The sequence below is a fragment of the Barbatula barbatula genome (assembly GCF_947034865.1).
Source record: "Barbatula barbatula genome assembly, chromosome: 8".
In the NCBI taxonomy this organism is placed as follows: domain Eukaryota; kingdom Metazoa; phylum Chordata; class Actinopteri; order Cypriniformes; family Nemacheilidae; genus Barbatula; species Barbatula barbatula.
Window position 1 is genome coordinate 21,719,384 of NC_136771.1, and position 23,528 is coordinate 21,742,911.

The window sequence follows — 23,528 nt, forward strand, 5'->3', positions numbered from 1 at the left end:
TCCTTTTTAAATATTGTTTTATTGAATTTTTTCAAACATCAAGAAGAGAAGACAACGAACGATGGGAAAGCCCTTCATCTGGGTGTAGTTATAACCATTAACATCTATTAAAGTTTGACAACCAAGCTGTCTTCATTTTCAACGGAAACATAACATATTCATGAACACGTTCATTTAGAAGAATATGCTATACCTTAGAAAACATGTTCAATGTGTTTAATATTTAAAAGAGAAAAATGTTCGGCCCATGGCTATTGTGTATAATCTGTACCTGTCGATGGCAAACCCAGTACGAGCCATAAATCCTGATTCAGCATTTTCATTTAAAGACCATGACGCTTAAATCGAGAGGGTGAAGGTCCTTCCATCCTTCATTCCTCAGGTCTGACAGCATCTGTTACATGAAGCCTACAACAGAATCGCATAGCAATCACCTGGTAAAACCTGACTTACTAGACTGTGTCTCTCTTGCCGTGTACGTGGGATGTTTTTGATGGAAAAGGGTTGCGTGTGATGAGCTGGGCTTTGAGCGTCTTGCGTTCCGGTTGCAGTTCCCCAGATCGACACACTGACAGGCGCTAGGCGAGCAGGAATAGTCGCTCGAAGATTCAGGGATGCTCGTAGTGGGCTACTAACACGTATCCGTAACAACCGGCCCACGTCAACTTCCACATCCGCACGATTCCTCGCCGCGTTCGATCAGGTACGTGAATCCCATTTCGTTTCACGTCGCTGTCCGTTGAAGGTGGTGCTGAAATTGGCTTGCGTGCTGCTGAGCCTTGGCGACGGGGGTTCAACTAAGGTAATGCACCAAGACAACCGGGGTCGAACGATTGCTCTCACAAAAACATTTTGTTGGGACCCTTATAGCAAGCTTGGGCCGAAGGGAGAGGGTAGGTCCGGCAGACCCAGTAATAGAGAAGTCAACGGTGCAAAGTTCGGATCTCTGACCTCCGGAAGTTGAAAGGTATATTTTCAATGTAAAATACGCGTCTTACTACGGTGACGGGCAGGTTACGCAAAGCAAACGAATGAGATCAGCACATTTCGATTGCTAGTGTGAGAGCCCGATGGTCGATATCAGTTGCACGGAAGGATTTGAGGAAATTGTCGCTGTGTAAGATGTGCATTTTGTTTTGTAATTCTCGATCGCGAAGGAGAGGGAACACTGAAGGGCATTGCCTATGCAAAACGTGCTTTCACATTGCACCTTGTGAGCGCTGAAGGACAAAGCGTTGTGATGAAGTTATGCATGGTCTACGAAGCTAATCTCATCAGTTTCTTTCCCATCGTTGCTTTATACAAACAACAGTGTGTGTTTTTTATTTAGAGATAGAGTCAGTCTACATTTTTATTGACTGAGGTTTATTTCTTCACAGATCTGACAGTAAAGGATCTCTGCTCGCATAAATCGGAAGCACAAAGAGGAGAACCTTTGAAAAGCCATCATGAATTTCTTGCTAAAGGCAGCTATGGGAGGTAAGTGCACATACGGATTAGAAGTTACAGTGAAAGACTTGAGTCAGAGCTCCAGTGCTGCAGCAGCGGTCACGTGTGCGCGCTCTCTGGGATCGTTGGGTGTTAAACTTTATGCACCGAGGAGAACGGCTTGCTACTGTCTAAAAGCAACACTAGACGGCGTTTGGCAACTCCCGTGTGCAGTAGATCGTACCGGAGACATTATTATTCTTCTGAGTCAGCTGCTTTCAGCGCAGTGCTGCTGGTGGCCCGTATGTTTTATGACATTCATCCACGTTATTCATCAAAGGCTACGGAAGGATGATGTTCACATTAAAGGAATTACATCTGCTGTGAGGGATTTCTGCGCCACTAGCAGAACCACAAATATATGAAACCAATTTCAAACACCAGAGACCATATGCCATTGGCGAGTTTTCGGATTGGCTGTAGGGACAAGTGTAATTTTTCACAGAATTGGGTCGTGTTAGGGATATATATATATTTACATTGATGGTAGATTCTATAATCCAAAGCAATTTATAGTGTACTTAAGATATACATTTTATGATTATATGTGCATTCACTGGTAACCTTGGTGGTAGCACCATTATCTAGGGCTTCTACCAGTTGAGGTTGTTTTGGTATATCCAAAAACCTGCAAGTTTAGGAATAAAGCTGATTCATTAAAAAAAATACTAGTTAGTCATCATAGTTATAGTTTATTATATATACAGCCAATGAAAAAAATAAAGGACCATTCCAAATGTTCATGTCATAATCAACAATTCCAGATATATCGTGGCGTTTCCAGTCCAGTGTTTGTTGAATTTCAACAAAATCAAACCTCAGGAGTGACATAATGTCATCCAGTGTGAAAGACAGACAGCAATCCAAGACACAATGGAAACTGTTATGAAAATCAAGGTTATCACATTTTTATAACTTTTCCTAAAAACATGTACACATATTACTGTTGTGTGAATATAAACTTGTTTTCTTTGCAGTTTGATAGCCGAAAAAATACAGAGCATCTTTTCTGTTATTTCGACTCGTTTCTCCAGTTTTCCTTTTCTGCAAATAAATGCAAATAGAAACAGTATTTATAAAACAAATCTTTAGATGATCAAAAATTATTATTTAACCTAAACGCATACCTATAAATAGTAATACTTTTGTGCGATTTTATTTGATTTAATTCACCTTCTGTGTGTGAAGTGATGTTGTGTTAATAACCCTAAAGCTGTGCTGTTCAAATATGTGCTTTCATACTCAAGTCAGAGTGTGTTTCGCTGTGGAGCTGCACCACAAAACAGCTGACTGCAGCAGAGAAGAGCATTAAGAGCACCTGACCTTCCTCAGACGAAATATTTTAATATGCAAAACACAAACCTCAAAGCAGATTAATAGTCAATGATCAAAGACTTAAAATGCGCCATATGCGCCGCTTTGAAGAAAACTACACTGGCAAGTTTTGTTGTTTGAATCTGGTGCTTTTTTCACAACGCTGTCCTTGGTACTGAAATTTAAGCACCAAAACTTTCAAAGTCAAGGACAGAATAGACTAAATATTTTTTTTATTGTATTGGTGTTAAATTAGTTAAATCTTTATTGTATTGGTGTTAAATTAGACCTTGGAACCTAAAAGATGAAGGTCTCAGGAAAACAAGATAAACAGGATTTTTTTCCGCTCAGTTGGTCTATAGAAAATGTATCATCTTATTATTCCTACAATGGTTTTGATACATACGTTGTTCCAGAACCAGTGTTGATCCAGGAACATGATGGTGAAATCGCATTTACCTATCATTCACTTTTCACTAAAGAAGGAGGTTTCAGAATGTAACAGTTTTCATGACATTTTGTGAGTTTGAATAATCCAAAGGTTGATGCTTCTGGCAGCAGAATGCCCAAAATTCGCCCTTGTGTCTTATTGGAAGCCAGTTAAGGCACATCTTTCCAGATATAGCTTTGTGACCAGTCAGTAAAGTATGCCTGTTCCCACGGAGATTCTTAATCCCTTGGATTGGATTTCTTGCTGTGGTTGGATAAATTCTTCACTGACATTTCTACCCATTTTCCCCTGATGTTCTGGGATTTGTCTGTATGCCTCTAGGTCACTTGATCTGCTCGGTTGAAGCTGCCACTCAGGCCTTGAATGTATTATTTCTATGGTCTCTTTTTCCAATAATATCAGACTTCTCTTGTTTTCTGGTCACTTTTTATACATTTCTTGCAAATATTTTTTACCAATATTTAAATGTACTACCCAACAAATACATCTTTCACACCGTGTCTACACCTGACACGGCGCGATGTGACAAGAGACAATAGAACGTATTGGAACCCATTATAATTTTGTCCGCACTGGACTGCGGCGTGACACGACAATCTCATTAGAACAAGCCGCGTGTCACATCGTGCCATGTCCGGTGTAGACACGTTGTCAGATTTTTAGTCTAATTTTACGTATGTTTAAAGTTTTTACATATTTTTCGTGGTGCTTGGTTATAGAACATCGCATTTGACGTCTTCTTGACCTAATCGCTGATGTTTCGATCATTTAGACCAATTTGGACCTGCTTATCACAATGCTCAGACCAGTTATAAACCATATAAAACCATATACGTTCAGAAAAACTGCTTTTGCCTGGGATTTTAAAGACAGGGTGCTACATGCCCAATAAGTCACTACTCTTAAATTCTGAAGACATAAAATGTAAATTACACATTATTGCTCTATTACTATAACTAATGCAAAAATGAACAAATGAAATGCAATTTAAAAAAAAAATATTTGTATTTTATGTACGATGCATACATCTATATCATCTGAAAATCATAACCAGGATATGCCCTGAATTTTTCATTTCCAGTTTAAATAACATATTTGTTTGTAATGTATACTGTATGTATTTAATACCTCCTTTTCAATCCGAAGGAGGTCCCCCCGATGTAGGTAAAATGATGGGGGGAGATGAGGAAAAAGACCCTGAAGCAGAAAAAGAGAAAGAAGAGCAGAGGCAGGAAGCTCTGCGACAGGAGGAGGATGAGAGGAAGGCCAAACACGCCAAGATGGAGGCAGAGCGGGAAAACATAAGACAAGGCATCAGAGATAAGGTAAGTCAGCGTCAGTGAACATGGTTTCCATCACGTTTGTAATTTCTTCAAGCAACAGTTTAAATCCATTTGGTATGTGCAAAGAAATTAGGGCACATTAACTTTTGATACTATTGCTATAGCCCTGCTTAAAAATCACAGAAACACTCACACTCATTCTAATAGATTTCATTGCATTGGTTTTAAAAAACTGTACTGGTCTCTGTGGGTCTATGATGATGTATTGGATTCTATAAGTGGATTGTTATCTGGTGGATGTAACTAATGGAACACCATTAAATCAAACTGGAATAAGGCCCGAAACACATAAAGAACGTTTGTAATGGTTGTAATGAAAACAGCCGATGGCTTTTGTTGAAACATTCAAATTTCTATAGCTTTTCAGTTGTTGATGGTGTTCTCTCTGTTTTGGTTTCTCGCATCAGTACGGCATTAAGAAACGAGAGGAGGCAGAAGCCGAGGCACAGGCGGCTATGGAGCAAGCAAGCGAAGGCAGTCTGACCCGTCCAAAAAAGGCGGTACCATCCGGCTGCGGCGACGAGGACGAGGAAGAAAACATTATGGATACGATGATGAAGTATCTACCCGGCCCACTGCAGGACATGCTGAGGAAGTAATACTCCGATCTTGAGCACATGTCGCTAGATATTATTTAAGTGTGTACCGACCGAGAGAAAGGGAGCACACTAAGGCAAATTACGGTACACCTGAGTAATCCATTCACCTTTCACACATTTCGATTCGAGGAGAGCTTTAGATATTAGTGACAGATCAATCAAGCGAGAGAGGTTAAATATCAGAATATAAGCCATATTTTATCTTTACTGGGAAACCTGAATCATCTGCAGTTTCTTAATCAATACTTAAACAGCAATATATATGCATGAATTGTGTCTGTCGTGTGTCTATTCCACTGTTTTGTATCATTGGTCGATACGGTTTTCCACGTTCACTTTGCATTCGATATAAAGTAAAAAATGTTAACCTTGTTGAACACATTGCATGTCTCCATAGTATTTATGTGCTCATCGTGTTTCGTCGTTGGAAAGATTGCAATAACATTTTCCCATGCTGTAAGCTAACTGACAACTACCTTTGTACATTTCTTAGTTGATTCTGGCGACTCGATTCATGCACTATAATAGCGTCAGCCTGGAACATTTAATGCCTCAATTCAGTTTAACAGTGTCGCTGAGAGAGACGCATTCTCACGCCTCTGTTTTTGTGCTTTAAAACCGATCCTGAATTTATCGGAAGTATAAAGAGGGAACGTGCAATTTTCAATTCGAAGATCAAACTCAGTTTCACAGGGACGGAGGCGCTTGGCGCGTTTGACGGGACTGTCATTTCTTTGGTCTAGACCCATGAGGAATTGTGATTGATCCAGAACATTCAGCAATAATAACATATTCTGTTTGCTTGGCTTGCAGTAAAACCAGAAATAAAACCATTAGCGTATGAATGGATGGGATGGTTTAAGAAGGGATGAAATGTGATCTGTCTCAAGAGCTGATGAGTATGGCACTGTAATAAACCAATCTCACATATCTAACATCTGTGTTTTTTTTATTGTGAATATAGTACACTCTCAAAATGTTCCTTTTTTGTGTTATGGAATTTTAACACATTATGTGTGATTATTAACACACTGTGGGTGTTACAGGGTTTAAAACTAGTACAAGGCTAAAATAAATGATAGCGATGTCTAAACTGAATAAAGCTTCTACTGACATATTTTAAAGGTAGAGGCTATTTGAACTAAGTGTAAATAGCAATAGGTTCTGTTTACACTAGGTGAAAATAGCAGCATTTCTTAGCGATATGCTATTTACACTAACCAAATTTTCTTTGGATTGAGTAGTAAAATGCTATTTACTTATAAAAAGTGGCATATAACGTTACTATTTGCACCCCCGTGTTGTTTTGCATTAAACATTATGCAATAATAATAGAGTGTTAATCATTACAGTTATCAAATTTATAAAAATTATGGCAACGTATTGAGATATTAAAGCCCTCCCCCTCTAACCTTACCCTAAACCTAAAATCTATGAATAAAAATGTCTTAAATCTGTTTTAATGAAAACAAATGCTTTTATTATCTGTAATTTGATAGAAAAAGGTAAAAGTGTGTTTTCAGCGAGAGATAGATTAGAACCCCAATCTCAATTATTCCAATCTCATATTGGTGGGCAGAGCTAGTGCAAAAAGTCTCTTCCAACAAGGCGGCCTATTTATACTCTGTGTATGTTTTCTAACAGAATGTTTTCTAATGCAACAGTTTATATACACTATTGCATGTCACTGTAATAGAATGTTTAGTCATTTAAAATAAATGTATTTATGGTTTCATCGGACGCACGCGCCTGGCCAGGCATTTTACTATGCTTGTAATCTTAGTGGTTTATAAACATTTAAAACAAAAGTTATTATTATAATTTATCAATACATATTTATTTTGTTAAAAATCTCAACAAAATTACTGTTTAGCATCTAGTAACACAATGCATAAATATGATGAATATTTGAATTGTATCAATGTCTATTAATGTGGTCAAAGCAGCAGTTTCCACACAAAAGTTTCAATCTTTATTTACTCAATAAAACACAGTAAGTTGCACATCAAAAGATACGCATCGCCAGCCTCGGCACTCTATGGGCCTGCTTCCAATCCACAGAGCAAGACATTCAACAATTTTCCAAAGATGGAAAAACAACTGAAAATGTTTTTTGCTTTCACCAGCAGAATGTTGTATTGTCATCCATTAAACATACTAATTCTTCTGGAAATGCAAGGTCTGATCAAACATCTTGGACAAATGAAATTGTTGTCATTTTCTTTATGCATCCAAGGCAGAGACGTCTTTGTGAGAATTGGCATACAATGCATTCAGTTTTCTGATTTGATGTGTTTTGATTAGCAATCTAAAGTAAGAAATGTGTATGGGGGGGGGAAGTCCATTGTAAAGATGTTATATATCTATTACATTCATTTTTTATAAGCCATTATACAGCAAGACAGTTAGTACATAAAACATCAAGACACACAAAAAATGTATATTGCTAATTGTGCAAACTGAAATTGCTTGACCTCACTTTGGAAAAATGCTATTCTTCCTCAAACACGTAACATCTAATGTACTAAAATAAATAATCACCTAAATATACGGTAGTGGGGCTAATACTTTGCGCTGTGAGTTTTAAAAAGATTCACCTGCAACTAGAAGTTATTTATTTTTGAGGAGATCTGGTGAGACAACCGAGACCACAGGTGAGGAAACAATTCTTCATCCAAATGTGCAACCACCAATGGGAGTGCAGACTGTGCAGGTCATGTGATCGGCAGCTAAATAGGAATGCCTAATCAAAACAGCATAAATGCAACTTTTAGGAGTCAATGTAACAAAATATGGTTTGTACTTGTAGAAGTCACACATCAGAACATGTCAAACATACAGAATAACGCAAAATCAAACATTAACAACATGCCTCTATGCAATGTGTGTGTTTGTGTGAGTACAACCAATACGGTGAATTCAAACTACCCCAGAAAAGGCAGTCGGTCAGGTCTACGTCTAGACAATGCTGTTAAAACCAACACACCAAGGCAACGCCTGGCTTTGGGGTCAAACTGTTTACAGTAAGAAAAACAGGTCAGCCGGGTACCATTTGAAAAATGGAGCCTCATTTTCATCGACACTGGTAGGTGATTTTTCTCTGCTAATGTTATGGCACGTGGTTGGATTTTTTTTTAAAGCACTCCACCATGAGTTACGGTGTGAACGGTAAACATATGGTGGTACCTTACATGTTTCCAGGGGTTAAAGGTTCCTATAGATTGGTGAAGAAGGTCTAAGACAGTGTATTTGACTATGTGGGATGGATGTCAGAGGAGAAATAGCGAAGCCCTGTTTAACTGTATCCATGAAAGAGACAGAAACGGATGGAGGATATGGGATGAGATGCGATAGGATGGGATGTAGGCTGGCACCGGTCCCATGCCGTAGATGGCTTCCTGCTGCTGCGGCTACATGTTTGTCCGACACTTAGGGAAGATGGGTCCTCCTTCAAGCCTTCTCTTTCTTACTACACACAAAAACAAAAAAGCTATCACTATATAAAGAACAATAAAATATGCCAATTTATTTAAGACAATATGAAACATTTATAAAGAAATACAAGAAAATTGCATTTAAAGGAATAGTTCATCCAATTGAAGCTACAAAGTCTGAAAGCATTCAGAAGAATGAGAAGATAGTGCATGACTCACACAAACCCCTTTTTTGTGGGTTTTTATGTCATTTTGAAAGCTTGAAAATTCTCAAAACAATATGGAAATGCCTAGAAGAGCTCTTAGTGAAGAAACATGAAAACCAGGAGACAAAACATCAGACAGCCATTCGAAAGAAGCAACAGACTGACAACCAAGAAAACAAGCAGACAAAGAGATTTTGGATTGCAAAAGTTCTCTCTCAAAAAGAGAAACATGCTGGAGTGGAGAAATAGCAAAGTGGAGCATTCTGCAAACTCAAAAATATCCAAAGCTGTTCCTAAATTTGCTAAATATCTCATGTGCTGCGTGAGACTTGAATAAGACTGAAAAGCCAGCAGGAGGAACTAAGAGCGACAGATGGAGGGCAAGATATGGTTTACTTGGGTTTTGTCGAGAACTTGAACTTTCTATGGAAGGCTCTTTCCAGCTCGGGAACCGACAGAGTAAACATGATCGCGCCATCTGAGTCCGACCGAACTACGCGCGCTGTAAAATCATACATGCCGGGTACACACAATTTGTTTGTTTCAGAATCACCCTGAACTCATGCACACACTTTTAAACAAACACTCAACCATCATTTGACAATTCTTTGTGTCTTAGTGTGTGTTTTTGCAGTTCTTACCCTGGTCGTTGTTGTTCATCATGGCATTGGATCCGCGCAAGCGTGGGCCCTGTTGGGTGAAGTGGTACCCGAACTTTAGCAGAGTACTGTTCTTCTCCAAAATTTTAGCTATCTCCATTTCCACCTTGTTACCCAGAGGCTGGCTCTGTGCATATACACAATATAAAGATATAAGTCAAGCAAATATTTTCCACTTTGCATAATAAAAATACAAATCTGTGATTAAATTGACAAATCATAATTTAATAGAAAATAGAAATAAGAAGTATTTAAAGGAGTAGTTCACTTCAGAATAACCCCCGGTTAACTTTCCAAAATAGGAATAAAAGTCATTTCCGGCTTATTTTAAAGAACTACTTTTTAATTGTCAGCCAGACATTATTGGAAGGGTCCAAAGAAAATATGGAGAGAAATGCCCCCCCAGACCCAGCCCTGTCCCCCCCCCATACCTCAGTGAAAACTGTCTAGAGCTACAGGGTGACAGCTGCTGGCTTGTTTCTTGTGTTAACTCATTATTTTAAACCATTATATTCCGACAGATGTCTGAGAGACAAACTGCCTTGTTAGCACCTCCACCTTCAGATAGCACCCACAACCTCACGGCTATCAGCTCACACCTCTGTGTGTGACTTTACCTGATTGTCGATCTTGAGCTCCTGTAGTGTAGAGTTGCATTTTAAAGATTCTACGAGCGCAAGGATTCCAGCTCCGGTGATGAAGTTTGACTCCACATTCAGACTTTTCAGAGTGGTGTTCACTGTCAACATGTCTGCGAGGGCCTGGAGAACAGGACAACATCACATGTCATTCAATCCCTCATTATTTCCAGCTCATCACCCCAAAATCCCAAGAATATTAGGAAACGAATTACTATAAAATTATCAATTAGAATATTTGTACAATATTTTTTTGTTGTTGAATATATATACTTTTCATATAGAAACATAAGCTTCTTTTGGCCGATTTTTTGCATGTTTCCTCCCACCAACTGTCATTACCGTAATGTGCCCGGATGTTTTATTTGTTTGTAATTCTCATTCTCGATGATGACTGTCATTACCGTAATGTGCTTGGAGGGTTTATTTGTTTGCCATTTTCATCCTTACAATAACTGTCATAACTGTAATGTGCCCGGATGTTTTATTTGTTTGCGGTTCTCATTCTCAATGATGACTGTCGTTACTGTAATGATGTAATAAATCAAATCATTTATAAACAGATTTTTTCACATTACTGTAATAACAATTGGGAGGAAATATACTTTATTGCCATGAGCATAACGTACCGATGCAGATGTTCTTTAAACAGGCTTGATTTCCTTCTTACAGAAGTTCACATTTATTTTATTTTAATTACAGTGAAATCTAACCTTCGCATGTTCTCGAAAAGCTTTGATAGAATTACCCACCCATTACAGGAAATTTGACATTTTGCATACGCATTCAAAAAGGAGTGTGTCTGCACAACTCACATAGGCTACAGGATCATTACTTCTAGTACCAACGATGCTCAGGCGCTCCACGGCTATGTTCTCTTTAAGAGCGTCAGCATACGCTTTCAAAGTTGGAATGGGAATATTCTATAGATCATCAGAAAAAGAGAAAAGACACATAATATCATGTGGGACTTCTGGACAGGCAATGAAGACAATAAGGGAGTGAATACCATATGAGAGAGAGAGCACCTTAATGTTGTTTAAGTTGACCTCTGTCAGATCTGGATCATTGCTCTTGATCCTCTGCAGTGTTTCCTCCACATCTGTGTCATTGGGCTGTTCATCTGGCACTGGTTTATACTGAGCACACTGAATTACACCTGTGTATATAACACTGAATTACAGCCAATAATGCACTTCAGTGTATATAGTGTCTCATATAGTATAATAATATCAAGAACCAGGCTGATCATAAGTAAAGTAATATGCATAACACAATTTAAACACGTCATATTTATAATATAACAGAAATAGAAATAAAAATACATATGAATATTTATACAAAAATACATTGAAATTATAGTCAACAATCAGCATAAAATATAAAAAGACTAACAATTGTGAATGGATTTAGGCCATCACAATATCACGTTTTCACTACACGGTTATCGTGGTCAACTGTTCGGCAATACAGATATTATCACGGTATCTGCTGGATTTGTATCAAAGTTACAGAAAACCGTCTTTAAATCATTGCTCACCCTATGATATTTTGTCTTTTCTTGGACTTTAAATTTGGCATTTGTTTCATACCTCTAAGCAACAGTTAGGATTAGAGGACAAAGAAAAGAGGATGCTAATGGCATGTTTCCAAGTTATCATTTGTCATTTTAAACGTAGCAATAAATACCGTACCGTGGACATTATATCGAGGTATTATCGCATAGCGAGATTTTGTAGACCACTGTGGCTCCTACAACAAAAGTTTAAATGAGTGCTTACGTTTTTACCATATTGAATGTGTAGCATTTACACAAAATCGATATTCATTCATTTTAATATCACAGTTATTGTCACTACCCTTATATTGTGACCACCCTAGTATGAATGTGAAAAAATTTTACTTACTGTTTAAGCCTTGTTTGTTAACAATGTTACTGCTGGCCAATGCTTCATAATACTGCTGATTACTCATCAATGTGTGCATGCCCAAAATAGCTAGAAAAAGAGAAACATATTTGACAAATTAGACAAGAGAATTTGTCTAAAAAAGGAATTAGAGAAAAGCCATCTTCAAGACTTCTTTAGCATTATCATTTTCCCCTGGGGTCCACATGTAATGTTAGATAGATGTTTGTTTATGTGACTAAACCGTCTATGATTGCTTTTGAACAACTTGTCTTAAGGGTTGAGTTCTAATAAATGGTCGAATGCAAAGTTTGTGCAAAATAATGTGTTGTGAACTTCAAAGTATTGCAAAAATCCTTGAAGATAAAAACATATGCAGGACAATTTATGGGTCTGTCTCGTATGTTGTATCTGATTGTTGACCCGGGGCCAAAGACTAAAGTAACCGCTTTCCCACCTGCCTGTGTACTGAAGCACGGACTGTTCAGATCCGACTCCTTAAATCCTGCAACATGATCCAGAAGACAGAAAAAAACTGACCTCGTTTTTAGAGAAATCTTTCTATCCAGCTAAATGAGCGTACGTAAGTGGATGAGGGCTGAATGGGTTTGTTTTTAGCCGCTCTTCCCCTTTTTTGGTAGCCATGCGTCTTTAGAGTACATAGATGAGTCATTGTTGTAAAAAGAGACTCAATAACTCGCACAGGCAGTTTACATTTAAAGGGACAGTTCGCCTCTAGGAAAAACTCCTTTTGCACACCCCTGTGTTGTTCCAAATGCGTTTTTATATTTAGGTGAACTAGCCCTTTAAATCATCATGCAGACATAATGTACATAATAATCAAAACATGGCGAACATACCCCATCAATACTGAATGCAAGGCATGCAATGTTGCAGACGGAGTAAACCTACTGGATTGATCCGCGGCTTAGAAAGGATGGAGACACAGAATGAAGTATGAAGGGTGTACAATTGAGTGGAAATGACTAAAGAGGCAGACACACAGTGAGACACACAAAAACATACAAAGCGAGAATAATGTTTTAGTCATTGGTATTATAAATTAAATGATGATTCGCTAAATATGAAGTATTATTAAAATTAGGAAGGGTGCTGTATCTTGCATTAAAAAAGTGAGGTTATGACAGAAGAAACAAGTATCAGGTCAGAAGAGGTCTTCAAATTGCAATACATACAACGTTAAAAGCAACATTGTAAAAGGTTTTTTTCAGTTATACTTTATATCATAAAACACCTATTAATTGATGACGGGTGGGTGGTTGTTTGTATTGTACCTGCTATATCACAAAGTTCTGCGTCAGTAGCATTAGATAACGCCTCTTCTAGTTCAGGCTCCAGTGTGACATCTTCCAGGATAGGATCAACAACGTTTGTCTTAGGCACCCATGGTTTTCCTGCACACATGTATACACAGAGTGAGAGAGAGAGAGAGAGAGAGAGAGAGAGAGAGAGAGAGAACAACGTTGTTGATCATTTCCTTGTCACTTTTCTTGACAAAATATAATCCTTGTTTTTAGCTTCACCCTCACCTCTCTTCTCGCCAGTGAAGGGAACAAGATCATCACGGTCTGGATGTTCTTTGGCCTGTTTCTCCAGGTGTGAGAGCAGGTTATCTCTCTGGAACATTCCGGTTGGAGCTTTCTTTGTTTGATCCTTCTGTCTGAATCCTGCCGGCAACAGGGCGTTCTGGAAACCAAATCGTTCGTTTACTACAGCATTAAATCAAGCAATAGAATATTACATTTAAAAGTAATAAAATAGTATAATAGAAAATAAATATATAACACTGACAGCTATTTATATTATATTGTGTTACCTTTATAACATTTGACCCACGATGTTATATTACTTTGATACCATAACCACGGTATTATAATGAAATGTGTACATGGACCATTATGACAAATACACAGTATTAACTTTCTTTTATGCATATAGGCTATGTACATTACACTGTATTTGGAGACAGAAACCAGAACACAGCACTTCAAATAGCACATTATCAGACACCTTAGTAACGTTTATTCTTAGTGCAGATAACACTTCGTTGAAGGACACTCAGACTCGTAAGTCTCGTTTTAAAAGAGAATTTCTTCAGCTAAATGTTCAGCAATGGTTAGTCCTTGAGGAAACATGGGTTCTATTAACATTTGGGCAATGATGTTTATTTATGGTAAACTCGACCTGCACCTCTGGCATAACATCTCAGTTTGGAAGCAGAAATTCTGGAAATTCTCACTCCTCTCCTGTCTGATTCTGGACATGTATTCTGCTTGTGTGCTTGAATATGTCCTTAAAACAAATACTTAATTTACGGCAGTAGCACTAGTTGTTTTTGCACTTAAGTTAAAAGACTAAAGAAACATCAGTGTAAAACAACAAAACCTTATCAAATGGAGTCCAGCGTGACACAAAACAAAAAAACACCAACATCTTTAAACAAACAGAGATGTGATACAGCATCTCAACACTAAACAAACGCCATACACAACACAATCGTATCAAACAAACAATAATGTAAATACCCCCAGTGAATCAAATACCAAAATGCAAAACAACACCGTGTGTTGTTGAAAGGGTGTTGTATATAAAACTATGTGCATCATAGTGCTATGGTGATTTTTATGATATGACGTGCGTTTAGTTTAATAAAATGGTTGAGCCGCCATTACAGAAAATAAATATTTAAATGAGATCATTGGATTAATATTAAAAACAAGTTCAACATAGCTTTCATTAAGGGAATATAAAAAGATTTCAACATAACATTGAATTTAAATGGAACCCAGAACTTACTTTGGGCTCTAGAGTTTGTTTGAGATGATAAAATAACACTTTATATTTGAAGGATTCTTACATCAGGATCAAGTTCTTCGAGTTCATCTTCAAGTCTTCGGAGATCTTCCTCGCTGAGATTCTGCAAGAGCTCGTCCTCATCCACATCCCGATACTTCTCCATCTCCTTACGGTACATGACGACCGAGATAAAAGGGAGGAGGGGACAGACGAAAAAAAACAAAGGACTGACCGGCAGGAACAGATGAGCCCCTGGTCACAGGACCTGGTTGAAGACACGAGACATATAAGCTTAGCGTTTCATTAGAAAGAAAGAAATCCAAGTGCCGTGTTGTTGCATCGTTTTAATGATTAGCCTACTAATAAAATGTATGCAAAAAAGTTTTGAAATATTTTAAATAGCCAACAAATAACACTTGACAAGTTTTGTCAAGAGCTACAATATATAACCAAGAAAGAAAATGTCAAAACCCTGACAGACGCCTGGGATAACTGTAGATGATTTCTATTGTCCTTGGCGTCTATGAAACTGAAATGCACTAAAGATCTTAAAACCAAGATCAGACACTTAAGTGAAATCAGTCAAATTCATTTGAACACAACATTAAAATACCACTATACAGTAAAAACTAAGTTTTCAGTGCTATTTATACACAATCTGTGCATTTGGTGTGGCTCTATGTATCTGATGAGGAAAAGAAAGCGTGCAAGTAGCCTATGGTGGGACAATAATTCTCACTTACTTCAGTCAGCGCTTATCCCGCACTATATATAGCGCATGTGACAGCTGAATACTTTGACCAGATATGGTTTCTTTTCGGAGTCGCCAATTCACACAAACGTGCTCCTGCTTCCAACAACGACTCGTCGAGTCCACGGTTCATATACGAAGGACGCTTGACACGGCAGAGGAAATCAAAGACATTAAAACTCGTAACTTCACTCTCCTCCTTTCAACTTGTGAAGTCCAGCTGTCGGTCGCGATCAAAGAAGTTTCCACAAGCGCGCAGCATCGCCCCGCCTCCCGCGATGACCTGCCTGTCAAATTACGTCACGCGGCTTGCCAACCCACTAAGAGACAAATGAAGGCCACACAGTGTCCGGTTGTGTTTTCGGTTTTAATGGTCTGAAACAATCGTAACAAAACAAAACAGACCTGAACATTTAAACACAAATGCTCCTCTACAATTTGGCCATTTCCTATTGTAAAAAACACACACAACGTAAACAAACCAAGGTGCAAAATCAGTTATATGTGGAAAAAAAGGTTCTTCTCAAACAAAACAAATAAATCCAAAAAATATTTACATAAGACAAATGACCTTATTGCAAAGACGCAAAAGTTGTTCAGGCATTATGGAGTTAATCCGAGAACTGTAACATTGATCTGAATATATCTGATCGTAACAGGAAAATGGTAAAAGGTCCTTTCCAATTGCACTTGGAACAATATATGAAATTGAAATCAGTGTTTTTGAACACACATAAAAAACAAATGCAAGCACATACGTATTCAGAAAGCGCAATTTAGAAATACCTTTATCGATAATAAACTTGAAATACTACAAGATGTGGTGATTTCTCTAGTCTTTTGGCCTACAGCACTCGTCTCAAGGAGCTCTGCTGAGCTCATCTAAAAACTCCACCATGATATTATGTATCCAGACGTCATTGTTTTCCTGTGTGGTGTCGACAAGGAAGACGGAGATTTTGCACTCCCAGGGCCACTTCCCCTGTTCGACCGACTCGATCTGGGCCACCAGCGGTTTCTTCTCCACATGGTTTCGGAACACCATAGCAGCTTCCTCGCCCCAGACCCCCTGCTTCACACCTGAAATGATCACCAAATACATAAGTTTTGCGATTGCTCCTTGCAAAGAGTATTTTAATATATATATTTTAATAGCGTCTTAAATTTAAACCTAAGGGGGAAGTTGATAAGGATCCAGGGTTGAGCAATGTTTTGGAAACAACTTGAATGAGGATGAAGCGCTTTATTAAACAAAAATGTCTTACCTGCCAGCTGAGCAGAAATGCCCTGGAATGGCAGCTGTCTAAACTCATCGATGAGTGGCTGAAGATGAGAATAGTTTATCAACTCGTACTTCCCATAATCCAACTCGTACACAGACACTAAGCCATTGGTCAGGATGCCCTTTACCAAAACACGATGCCAGCTACAGACAGCGAGAAAATGAGTTTGAGAAAACAGACCTTATTACATTATACAGAAGTGTTCTTGAACACAATATATTTGGCTCATTTGCCATTCGTTCCCTCACTTGTTGTCGATCTTGGCAGCGTAGACGCAGTTTTTCTGGATGTCGATTTGGGTCACTTCCTGTTTGTTGTAGTACAGGATCATCTCTCCCATAAGCACCACCAGCTTGTACAGATCCTGCCACGGCTGCAGCACAAAGTGTCCAGGATGGCACGCCACTGACACAAACACATCCATGTTTTGCCCCACCTTGGGTAGCTCCAGCTTAGAGGGCATTGTGAGGGAGTTAGAAAGCAAACAGGGATCCCAGATCTCAACCAAGGAAGGCTCAGGAGCCTTGGAGACCCGGTTAAGGTAGAAATTCTGATGCCAGAATGGACAGGAGGCCAGCTGATGGTTAATGCTGCTCTGAAGGTCATGAGCTCCGTCACCACTGAACAGGTAGATGTGCACTGTTCTGCTCTCATCAAGCTTCACAAACTAAACAACAGATTTAGAGTAACAAAACCACGATTGAATTCAATTCAAGTAAATATTTGAGGAAACCTGTTTGTGTTTGTTTAACACTTTTTACAATGCACATAAGCTTAAGAGAAAATCATAGTCATACAGTATAAGATTAAAAGGTGTGTTTACTATTTAATTATACTAATGCTGCTCAGAGGTGGCTAACACATTCACAAGGCATAATAATGTTATTAGCTGCTTAACTTCTATATTATGCATCTGACCTTCATGCAGCAGTGAGCTTTGTTGAGGATCGTCTCTCTCAACCACAAAACAGCTTCAGGAGGCCAGACATTCCCATCTGCGTTTAGATCTGCCAGAAAACACTTGATTGCCTAAAGACAGAAATACATCCAGTACAACCTTAGGCCGTGTTCACACTTGACTTCTTTTTTTAGCTGCTAGCATCCGTTTAACATTATAATCCTTTGTAATAAACCATGTTGCACTTTTTCTTGTTTTGATTGTGTAATGGTTGTACCCCAATCTGCTTTGGCTGTGTTATGTGCCGTGGAAGGCCTGAGTACTGGAACCATTGCGCCTAGTGTCATTGACAAAGGTCTAATTGTTGTTTTCTTCTAGTATTTTTTCGATAAGTTTAATACGTGTTTCTTCTCTTTTTTTCTTTATCCAGGAGCCAGTGAAGGGCAGGGAAGGCTAGCTGCTTTGATGGTGCGAGCTTCACAGATGACTGTATCTGTTGTGAAACAACCTCTTTATTGTGTGCGTGTGGTGTTTGAAGTTGATGTTCTATGTGATTGCCACACTTAAGTTTTAGTCCATTTTGCGAGTGAAACTTGTTTTCCGGCTGTATTGAGTTCATATAACTAATCCTGCTATTTAAAACGTGCCATTTGACTGTTCTGCGTGAATGAACTGCACAGTTTAACGTGCTACACGCGTGATTCTCATGGATTTGGTTGCGTTTGCGCTGTAATTGGTAGAATACTCGATACCTTAGTGCGCAAACAGTGAGTACCTGTGGTGGTATGGTGATGAGCTCTCTGAGGAAGATGGGCGGGATCTCTCGAAGTTCGCTAACCTCCAGCGAAGCAGGAAGTCCCAAATCCAAGAACATGATGTCTAACACTTGACTCCCATGAAGGTTAGTGATCTACATATAAATTAAACACATTTACTCATTCATTACAAACAGAGCCATTTATATCCAACTCAATGGCAGTTTAAAAGCATGCAGAGAGTTGATGTCACAGGACAACAGGAAGCTCACCTCTGCTCTCGCCCATTTGCCTTTGTTTTTAGCTAGACACACCTTCCCGCAAAACGGTTTTGACACCAGCAGCTCCCATGTTAGCTAAAACGAAATAATAAAGGTCTTAAATGCTCTCACAATACACATAAATGAAAAAACTTTGAATACTTTTACTTAAAATACGAAGACTAAACTGAATTCAGTGTTACCTGAGAGATGAAATGCGCCTCAATCTTGTCCATGATGTCTTTGAGTTTGGCCTGGCCCCGCGACGGCAACTGGCAATAAATACTGCCGTCCGAGCACACATTTGTCACGCACACGTTTGTGTACACGCTGTTTAACTAGAAACATAAAGGAAAGTCATTTCATTTTACAATTATTATTTAACTCTGCGGATGTATAACCACCATTTTTAATAGATGTACAGTAATAAATCAGTACTTTCCATTGAAAAGAGTGCTGATATAAAAAACAATACAACACCAACCTGTAGAGGATTCTCCATCGATTTATCATGCAGAGCTTTCAAACAGACAGCATTCACATTGACATCTTCATTTTGAGACGTGTCATACAGCACAATGAGGGGCGTGTCCTCCTGCTCCACAACCTCTGCTATCAGTGTACGACCGACAGCTGTTGATTCCAGAGTCTTCAGAACAACCACATCTGTACTAAATGGCTCCAGACCTAACAAACAAAAATGCGCTCATCTCTGTTTTTGCATATTATATTTTATTTCTGTAAATAAATCATCCAAAACATAGCACCTTAACAACAGCAACGTTACCTGCGAGTTGGCAAACGGTTGCCTGGAAGGGAAGAGTGAGAAACTGGTCTCTTGGCTGTAGTAGCTTTTTTCGGCTGACCACCTCAGAGAACCCGTGATCCACACAGTACACCTATGATGAAACAACAAGATTGATCTTATGTGATTTAACTCCACATTTGGCCATTTGCCTTTCAAGCGTCCAATTAAACACACACATTTAACTTTACCTTTGCATCATATTCCTTACCAAATCTGAAATGTTTTCTCATTTGTATCTAGTCCCAGATAATGGGTCCTAAACACATTACCCAAAAGAGCAGAAAGTACCTTCACGTTGTCTTCTGTGACTTGGTGGATCTGAGCTCTCAGTATTGCCTCCTCCTCTACAGCAACTGCCACCAGCTGTCCAATTTTTGGAGAAAGGATACGAAGTCCAGCACCAACGCCATTGTAAAAATGTAGCATGGCCTCTTCCATCTTCTCCAGTGCTTGGGAGTATCCCTCGCCCACAAACCTTAATAAAAAACACCCATATTCAATCCATTCAATCCACCGAACTGTTTTATTTTAATTAATAAAATAAATATTGTAAATCATTTGTGTGCTGCTTGTGCCATTACCTGAAAACAACATTGTCAGTGCTGTTGATCTCCATCACCAAAACTGACAGAAACTCTGCTGTTGGGATGGTCAGAGGAGGCACGTGTGGGTTGCCGGAGCATGTTAGAAGCAGAGGGCGTGGTCTTGGGCGGGGCTGCGTGTCGACATGAGATGGCAGCGCGTACAATATTGCTCTTTTCCGATTATCTGGCATGGGGTATTCAACCATGCATGTATCTGCCACCAAAGACAGATTTTCCAACGCGTACTGTGGAAACTCACACCTGAGAGACGAGAGAGTAAAGATCTATGCACTGTGCTGTTCTAATATATAATACAAATAAAAAGCTGCTCCATTGCAATACTCCATTCTTACCCGAATGCCTCCAGGAACAGCTGAGGAACTCCATGAGCCCACAAGCCCTGGCTGTATTTTTGGAGCAACTGTTGTAGTTTCTGTTTGATCTCTGGAGCGAGAGGTTGGTGAGGGGGCGGGGTCGTGGGAGGAGTTATGAGTGAGTGCATGGAAGTGCTGGACGATTCAAGAAGAGAAAATTCAAGCCTGCTTGAGTTGGGAGATGTTGGGCTCAAGGGAGGGTGGTGTTTCAGAGCTAATGGAGGAATGTCAATGGAAAGAGTCTTAAGGCTGCGAGTTGTTTGCTGAGCAGGTGTCGGCTGTTTTACTGTAGCAGTAGGCAGAGTGCTGGCTTTTGGGAAAGGTTCCAGGACAGGATACACCAGCCGGTCAACTATGTTATTGCTGCCCGGTTTCTCAATCTAAGTACAGAAGAAATTATAACATATTAAAAGCACCATTAATAACAACATTACGGTTAGGGTTAAGAGGTTTAGGGGCATGTGTTTGTGTGTATGTTGCAGTTCTCTCACAGTGCAGATGTGTGTCCAGGTCTCCAGATGTTTGTGCATGTGCAGCTCTTCCTTGAACATCTCTTTGTAAACCTGAGGGATTTTGGACAGCCAGACCCCGCTGCAGTATTTCTGCAAGAGCTGTTTGATGCGACTCTGAACCATCTCAACTTCAACGAGGTTTACAGACTTATTCTGAGCTGAATAAAACAGCGTAGGAACAAAATCACTTAGAATGCTTGAATTTATTGAAGGCTGTCAACAAACCAATAACTGCAATTCAGTATGCAAACATTTAAATATGTTATAAATAGATTTTCCAAGTATAAGATGCGAGCCTAACCGGGTGTCCGACTGGGTTGATACGGATGAGTCTTCATGTCTGTTTGAAACCTGTTGGGAACAGATCCAGTGCCCATTGACCTAAGATCAACAGAGTTCAAATAAGATTGAATCATTGTATTCAGCAGATTCCGGTGCTTAAAGGGACAGTTCACCAAAATATTGAAATTCCGTCATCATTTATTTATCCTCGGGTTGTTCCAAATCTGTGTAAATGTCTTTGTTCTGATAAACACAGAAAAAGGTATTCGGAAGAATGCTTGTAACTAAAGTTCTTGGCCACTATAGTAAAAACAATGACTACAATGGTAGTCAAAAGTGCCCCAGAACTGTTTGCCTTCCTACATTCTTCAAAATATATTTTTTTTATGTTCAACAGAACAAAGACATTTATAAACCAAATAGTCAATAGTGGCCAAGTGCAATAGTGGAAGTTGAGGGTGAGAAAATTAAGACCGAATTTTCATTTTTGGGCAAACAGTTTCTTCAATGAAAGTATTTTAACGAGTTTGGCCTCATGTCGCTCACCCTGGTGACTTCCGGCTCAGCTGGTGGTGAGGAGAAACTCGGGTAGAGGGCAGGTCGGTACTGTAAACCTGCCGCTGGTTAGGGTAAAAATTTGATTTGGAGGGGGGGCAACGATAGGGATGACTCATGTTGCCCGGCTGCCGCAGAGATGAGCGAGGTTTAACTGCGAAAAAACAAACGGTTAAATCAAATTACACCATCAAAACACTTCTCCCTGTCTACACGTTTTTTCTTTATACATGCATGTACCATTATGTGAAAACAGAGAGGAAGACTTTGTTCTCATTTGGTAGTTCAGCAATTTAGAACAGCTGGACTTCTTTGCATCTTTCTGCCTGGCAACCAGCTGTGCGATATGTGCAGTCTCCTCACACACACCGGCAAAGCACATGACCTACAAACACACACACTCACTATAACATTTAGAGATGACTTTTGCATGCAATAACTGGAACCAAATATCATGTTTGTTTATTACATTACAAATGTAGCATCTATAGAGATATTCCTATTCAAACACCTCCTGTTACTATAAATAAGGGGTCGTCAGTTGTGACCTACAGTAGGATGAATGCTTTATTATCAGATGAGCTGAATGCATCACCTCTCCTATATTAGAACGTTCCAGTCGCACCACACCGGGAATACTGCACAGAAAGCTTTCCAGAGAGGAATATCCAAACTTCCGGTGAGGAATCATCTCGCCAGTCAGCGCACGGTAATCTCCCTGGAGACGGGCCATGGCCACGCCACGTTTACTGCTCTGAAGAACAGCACGCAGCATCTTCTTCACCAACTCAAGGTCACTCATCCTGCATGCAAACCCACACATAGTATAACGGAGACGCTATTGCTCTATAATCCACTGATGCATTCCTAGTGTGCTGCCTTCCTAGATAGCATTTTGGGGATCACAGGCGCCAATCATAGCTCACCTGACCTACCATGCCCAAAATGCAGCTACTAAAGTGATCCACTACAAATACAATTTAAAATAAACAAAATTTGCACTCCAAATTGCAAGTGAATGTAATGCCACCCATACAACCAACTGACAGAAAGACTTAATATAACTTTATAAGAACATTATGTTTGTTTTAATACAAGTGTGCTAAACCAACTTTGCATTTAATTATGGTTTAATCATTTTCAATGAATGCTGTTCAGTTGTCAAACACATTTAAACATTTCACTTATTAAATCTTAAATTTGAAGTGAAATATTGTAATAAATAAGTAAATTACCTATCGCCGTCTAACGGGAGGTGGGGCGGGCTAAGGGCTTAGTAACGTTAATTACCGTTAAACATGCGCATCATTTGAACATTGAACGTCATTACTCCTTTAAACGGTTCATAACCATTTTAATAACAAAGCAAAAATAAATCTTAGCACATTTGTCAGTTACACATTAGTTTGTAAAACTCACCTGTTTTAATTTGTCTTATTAATTCGCGTAGAACATCGCGCGTACGCACGTGTACTGCTGAACCGCTATCACGCCAACGACGTCACAGGTCACCTAAAGGTCAAATGTCACACACCGAAAAATTTATTAAATAATATGAATCAGTCTCCATGTAGTTGACTCTCGTGTTAACCAAATAAATTGGTAATTAA

At 39.1% G+C, this 23,528-nt stretch overlaps 3 protein-coding genes across 6 annotated transcripts; 1 reads left to right on the forward strand and 2 right to left on the reverse strand.

Moving 5' to 3' along the window:
* The first annotated feature begins 380 nt into the window (after positions 1-380).
* On the forward strand, positions 381-6,128 carry cplx2a (complexin 2a). Of its 2 annotated transcripts, none has more exons than XM_079463251.1 (4): positions 381-703; positions 1,380-1,479; positions 4,400-4,578; positions 5,004-6,128. In XM_079463251.1, the coding sequence occupies exons 2-4, from the start codon at positions 1,449-1,451 to the stop codon at positions 5,193-5,195; spliced, it is 402 nt and encodes a 133-aa protein (XP_079319377.1). In that variant the 5' UTR covers positions 381-703; positions 1,380-1,448; the 3' UTR covers positions 5,196-6,128. The 2 variants fall into 2 exon arrangements, with proteins under 2 accessions (XP_079319377.1, XP_079319378.1); XM_079463252.1 differs by having other exon boundaries at positions 682-802.
* Positions 6,129-7,147: 1,019 nt separating this feature from the next.
* tmod1 (tropomodulin 1) lies at positions 7,148-15,884 on the reverse strand. Of its 2 annotated transcripts, XM_079463309.1 has the most exons (11): positions 15,600-15,884; positions 14,918-15,121; positions 13,590-13,746; positions 13,335-13,454; positions 12,040-12,129; positions 11,161-11,291; positions 10,948-11,055; positions 10,112-10,255; positions 9,477-9,621; positions 9,232-9,337; positions 7,148-8,664 (listed from the first exon to the last, which is right to left on the reverse strand). In XM_079463309.1, the coding sequence occupies exons 2-11, from the start codon at positions 15,032-15,034 to the stop codon at positions 8,646-8,648; spliced, it is 1,137 nt and encodes a 378-aa protein (XP_079319435.1). In that variant the 5' UTR covers positions 15,035-15,121; positions 15,600-15,884; the 3' UTR covers positions 7,148-8,645. The 2 variants fall into 2 exon arrangements, with proteins under 2 accessions (XP_079319435.1, XP_079319436.1); XM_079463310.1 differs by lacking the exon at positions 9,232-9,337 and having other exon boundaries at positions 15,600-15,870.
* Positions 15,885-15,908: 24 nt separating this feature from the next.
* tdrd7a (tudor domain containing 7 a) lies at positions 15,909-23,439 on the reverse strand. 2 transcript variants are annotated; one of them, XM_079461421.1, is made up of 18 exons: positions 23,338-23,439; positions 22,514-22,721; positions 22,159-22,303; positions 21,910-22,072; positions 21,383-21,462; positions 21,061-21,239; positions 20,549-20,949; positions 20,193-20,456; positions 19,900-20,086; positions 19,591-19,702; positions 19,288-19,490; positions 19,007-19,141; positions 18,816-18,899; positions 18,564-18,698; positions 17,809-17,919; positions 17,139-17,557; positions 16,873-17,033; positions 15,909-16,687 (listed from the first exon to the last, which is right to left on the reverse strand). In XM_079461421.1, the coding sequence occupies exons 2-18, from the start codon at positions 22,718-22,720 to the stop codon at positions 16,467-16,469; spliced, it is 3,207 nt and encodes a 1,068-aa protein (XP_079317547.1). In that variant the 5' UTR covers position 22,721; positions 23,338-23,439; the 3' UTR covers positions 15,909-16,466. The 2 variants fall into 2 exon arrangements, with proteins under 2 accessions (XP_079317547.1, XP_079317548.1); XM_079461422.1 differs by lacking the exon at positions 23,338-23,439 and adding an exon at positions 23,154-23,328 and having other exon boundaries at positions 15,957-16,687.
* Positions 23,440-23,528: the final 89 nt, after the last annotated feature.